Source organism: Bombina bombina, chromosome 2 (genome assembly GCF_027579735.1).
Source record: "Bombina bombina isolate aBomBom1 chromosome 2, aBomBom1.pri, whole genome shotgun sequence".
NCBI classification, from domain to species: Eukaryota; Metazoa; Chordata; class Amphibia; order Anura; family Bombinatoridae; genus Bombina; species Bombina bombina.
The window spans coordinates 506,905,711-506,911,333 of record NC_069500.1 but is presented as its reverse complement, the minus strand read 5'-3'; the positions used below and the strand labels follow the sequence as shown (position 1 = coordinate 506,911,333).

At 37.4% G+C, this 5,623-nt stretch overlaps 1 protein-coding gene across 1 annotated transcript; it reads left to right on the top strand.

The window, feature by feature from the left end:
* The first annotated feature begins 3,852 nt into the window (after positions 1–3,852).
* On the top strand, positions 3,853–4,833 carry LOC128647100 (taste receptor type 2 member 40-like). The gene has a single exon (XM_053699916.1). The coding sequence runs from the start codon at positions 3,853–3,855 to the stop codon at positions 4,831–4,833; it is 981 nt and encodes a 326-aa protein (XP_053555891.1).
* Positions 4,834–5,623: the final 790 nt, after the last annotated feature.

Below are 5,623 nucleotides of genomic sequence, written 5' to 3'. Positions count from 1 at the left end.
GGAACCAGAAAGAATGACAAATAGACTTCTTTCTGAAATCTTTAGTAGCATCAACATAATACTTTAAAGCTCTTACCACATCCTAAGAATGTATAGATTTTTCAAGAGTATTCTTAGGATTAGGACACAAGAAAGGAACAATAATTTCCCTATTAAAGTTGTAAGAATTCAAAACTTTAGGCAAAAATGTAAACAAAGTCCGCAAAACAGCTTTATCTTGATGGAAAATCAGATACGGAGACTCACAAGAGAGAGCAGACAATTCAGAAACTCTTCTAGCAGAAGAGATAGCCTAGAGAAATAATACTTTCCAAGAAAGTAGTTTAATGTTCAAAGAATGCATAGGCTAAAAGGAGGAGTCTGCATTTAATACATAATTTAGATTCCAAGGATGAGAGATAGATTTAATAACAGGTTTGATATGAGCCAAAGCCGCCTGTATGAAACAGTGAACATCAGGAAGATTAACAATCTTTCTGTGAAAGAAAACAGAAAGAGCATAGATTAGTCCTTTTAAAGTATTGGCAGACAAACCTTTATCTAAACCATCCTTAAGAAACTGAATTCTAAAAGAATGCCAAGAATAATCCTGAGTGGAACACCATGAACTATAGATTTTCCAAACCTTGTGATACATTTTCCTTGAAACAGACTTACAAGCCTGTATTATAGTGTTAATCACAGAGTCAGAGAAACCTCTATGACTAAGGACTAAGCGTTCAATTTCCATGCCTTAAAGTTTAGAAATTTGAGATCTGGATGAAATAAACGGGCCTTGAGACAGAAGGTCTGGTCTTAGAGGAAGTGACCAAGGTTGGCAGCTGAACATTCAGACAAGATCTGCATGCCAGAACCTGTGAGTCCATGCTGGTGCTATCAGAAACACATAATATTGTTCCATTATGATCTCTGAGATCACTCTTGGAAGAAGAACCAGAGGTGGAAAAAATAAGCAGGTTGGTAAAACCATGCAACTGCTACAGTATCTATCAATTCTGCCTGAGGATCCCTGGACCTTGAGAGGTATCTTGGAAGTTTCTAGTTAAGACAAGAGGCCATCAGATCTATGTCTGGAAGACCTCACATCTGCACAATCTGATAGAACACATCTGGATGGATAGACCACTCCCCCGGATGTAGAGTCTGAAGGCTGAGATAATCCGCTTCCCAATTGTCTACACCTGGTATATGAATTGCAGTAATTAGACAAGAGTTAGATTCTGCCCAAGAAAGTATTAGAGATACTTCTTTCATTGCTAGGGGACTGCAATGATGAGACCAAGATAAACTTATTTGGTTCAGATGGTGTCAAGCATGTGTGGCAGCAACCAGGTGAGGAGTATAAAGACAAGTGTGTCTTGCCTACAGACAAGCATGGTGGTGGGAGTGTCATGGTCTGGGCCTGCATGAGTGCTGCTGTCACTGGGGAGATACAGTTCATTGAGGGAACCATGAATGCCAACATGTACTGTGACATACTGAAGCAGAGCATGATCCCCTCCCTTCGGAAACTAGGCTGCAGGGCAGTATTCCAACATGATAACGACCCCAAAAACACCTCCAAGACGACCACTTGCTAAAGAAGCTGAGGGTAAAGGTGATGGACTGGACAAGCCTGTCTCCAGACCTAAACCCTATTGAGCATCTGTGGGGCATCCTCAAATGGAATTTGGGGGAGTGCAAGGTCTCTAACATCCACAACCTCTGTGATGTCATCATGGAGGAGTGGAAGAGGACTCCAGTAGCAACCTGTGAAGCTCTGGTGAACTACATGCCCAAGAGGGTTAAGGCAGTGCTGGAAAATAATGGTGGCCAGACAAAATATTGACACTTTGGGCCCAATTCTGACTTTTCCACTTAGGTGTGTACTCACTTTTGTTGCCAACGGTTTAGACATTAATGGCTGTGTGTTGAGTTATTTTGAGGGGACAGCAAATTTACACTGTTATACAGGCTGTACACTTACTACTTTACATTGTAGCAAAGTGTAATTTATTCAGTGTTGTCACATGAAAATATATAATAAAATATTTACAAAAATGTGAGGGGTGTACTCACTTTTGTGAGATACTGTATATTATATATATTATCAGCATTTAACAAATTGTCAAAACAAGAGCCACATAATTGAGCTAAAGAATTTATATCAGCTTTTTTACAACAAACACACTTAGCTTTGGTAGATGTTCAGGCACCTCAAATCCTATGGAAACATCAGAGGCAGGTTCAGTTTGAGAGATAATTGCAAAAAAACTAAATTTTAAAAAATAAATTAATTCTGCAAATTTATATCAATGCTACTATGTATTATATATATAACAGAGTTGAAAGAATGGGAAACAGAGCAAAAATTTATAAAAAAAAAAGAAAACTGATTCATAAAATAATGCTGCATGAAAACTCTCTAAGCATTTTCTGAGAGCATTGAATGAGCTGGGGGTGGAGTTTATAATGGCAAATTCAGCTGTAAATTTTGGCGCCAAAAAAGACAATGCAAAATTATGACGCGTCACGTTATGACATAAATAGCGTCATCAGATGCGCGTTTGCGCGCAAATTTCTAACACACTTATAACTCTAAAAAGCAGGTAAGAATTGGTTTGTATATAAAAAAACGAATTGTACCTAAATAAAGTCTAATGGATACTTCTATTACAGCTGCATAAAATGTGATTATCAAAATTCCATAAGACTAAAATAATACGTGGCATCCTAATTTATAAATAAATTACTAGCTCCAGAAAAAACCCTGTATGTTTCACAGACTCTACCAACCTTGACAAATATTTAGCCACCAAATAAAGTTGCTAAAAAAAGAGCACTGAATTACTGACTCAAGGCATGTATAGAAACAATATTTACTTAAAAAGTGCCCAATCCATAGCTGAGAGTGTCTTATGTAATAAAAGTATAAACTCACCGTGTAAGACACCCATCCACATATAGCAGACAGCCAAACCAGTACTGAAACATATCAGCAGAGGTAATGGTACAATAGTATATTGTCGATCTATAAAGTGAGGCAGCAGATGAATCCCAGTGACCGATTTACAGAGAGCCTTATGAAAAGCTTTCCCATAGGTGAAAACATGGTATCATCAGGCAATACTCCCTTTACTTCCCTCAGACAAACACTGCACTTAGAGAGGAACTGAGCTTCGATATGCTTAGAAGTGCTTTTCACTGAAGAAATCAAGCACATCATGCTTTACCACCTCCTAAGTAAGTAACGTTTTAAAAACTGAGGTATGAGTGAGTTGGGAGGTGTATTTATAGGCATTTGAGGTTTGGGAAACTTTGCCTCTCCTGGTAGGAATGTATATCTCATCAGTAATTAGCTTGTGGACTCTCGCCACCTATATGAAAGAAAAGATAATTGGTTTAATAATGGTTTATTAAAAAGAGTAAATCAATCAAATATCTTGCTGTCTCTCCATCATTTTATTAGTAGCTGAGGAATTAAATGCAGGTACAAATAGAATAGATAAAACCCTGTAATTCCCATGTTATTTGTAATATTTTTTTTAATTATTTTATGTCTTATATATAAATGTACACCATATCCAATAAAGCAAACACAATAAACTGAGCAGGTATCATGTCCATATGCAATTCTTAAAATATACCTGGAGTGTCAGGTGATCAAAGACAGTCATCTAATTTATAGTTCTAACTAGCTTTAACATACAGTCTTATTGTTGCTAATCTTTCTCCATTTTGTTTTTGACCAGAGTGATTGGAATCTACTTACTGTAACTTTTGCCTTTCTAATGAAGACATTTGGACAATTATTTTGCCAGCAATCAGAACACTTCCGTACAGCAAATACAATTGATATATTTCAGGCAACGGATGTTGCCACTTTTCATCTTTGCCTCCATGGCTGTTTTGGGACTTAGTAGCGTTTTGGGACTGTGCACCAACTCAATAATCATTGCTGTGAATATTGTGGACAAAGCCAAAGGCAAGAACCTCAGCTCCTCAGACATAATTCTTGTCACACTTAGCGCTACCAATATATTTTTTCAATTTGCCATGCTGGCTAATGATTACCTAAGCTTTCTTTGGAGCGACATCTATTTTTCAAATGAGGTATACGTCACTTTCTCTGTCATGATGACCGTATGTGTCTATGTCAGCTTTTGGTTCATTGTTTGCCTGTCTGTGTCCTACTGCTTGCAGATTGTTATATTTACTCATACATTTCTGGTCCGACTCAAGTTTGGCATCTTTCAGGTAGTTGTACGGCTCATAATGGCTTCTGTTTTCATCTCTATGGTTACTGCCATCCCTGCTGCATGGAATTTTTACAGAGATCCTGCAAATGTAAATTTGTCAGGTAATAGTACAGAAATAACTATCCCCAAACTAAGTATTGTCTACCTGATTCCAAGTAATCTCATCAGCTGTTCCTGTCCGCTAGTTCTTGTTGGAATTGCCAATGGACTCATCATAAAATCTCTTGTTATTCATAAAAACAAAGCAGATCATAATGCAAATAGAGAACTAAATGCACGTGCAGAAGCTCGGAAACGTGCAGCCAGAACTATTGGTTTACTGCTCCTTCTCTACATAGTCTTTTATGTATCAGAGATCTTCTTGATCATAGACCTTTTCCCACCCGATAGCCCAGGATTTTGCATTTGTTTGATGGTCATATACAGCTACTCTCCTGCTCAGTCCATTGTACTTATCTTTGGAAGTCCTAAACTGAAACAAGTGTTTATCGCATTAATACACTGTGCAGGGGGACAAAGCAAAGAAAACCTCAAGACACCAAAGGCTTTATTTATCAAAATAAATCCTCTTAAGGTTAAACCACTGGCAGCCTGACATTTACATGCATTTCTTGTTAAGTATCTTATAAGTTGTCATACTATCCCAAAATGTCTTTATGAAATGTCTGCTATGTTATCTATCATTGCACAATTATATAAATATACTCACACTTCTTTGTTTTTTATGTTGATTGTACATTGCAATTTGGTTACAGACAAAAAGATGCATTATGATTAAATAGTAAAATGCAAGTCATTCATATACCTAGAAAAAAAAGCTTTCTTTCCTTTGTATAATTTCTTATATTAATCAAAACATTTGAGATTTGGCTAATTTCTATTTAGTTTGTTTGAAAACATGTAATTTATTTACTTGGCTAGCATCCCTATATCAAATAGGCCAGCTTTTTTAGTTTAGCTTAAATAAACAACAATTTCGTACTATTTGAATACATCCTAATTCCAGTCTATGGGGACGAATTATCAAGCTCCGAATGGCTCGCCAGAAACAGCAGTTATGAAGCAGTGGTCTCAAGACCGCTGGTCCATAACTTGTCCGCCTGCTCTGAGGCTGCAAACATACGATCCGGCTGGTTGACACCCCCTGCTAGCGGGTGATTGTCCGCAAATCTGCAGGGGGCGGCATTGCACAAGCAGTTCACAAGAACTTCTTGTGCAATGTTAAATGCCGACAGCGGATACGGTATTTAACGATGTGCGGTGGACATGATATGCTACATCGTATCATATACGCTCGCACTTATATAAATCGGCCCCTATGTCTTATTTCTTGCTATTTACTGTTATTTTTCTTTTCTTTTTTTACCCTGTATTTGTTTATGTTC

Bases quoted from the DNA above. Each gene is read 5' to 3' on its own strand.
- LOC128647100 (XM_053699916.1), top strand. From the start codon at position 3,853: ATGTTGCCACTTTTCATCTTTGCCTCCATGGCTGTTTTGGGACTTAGT.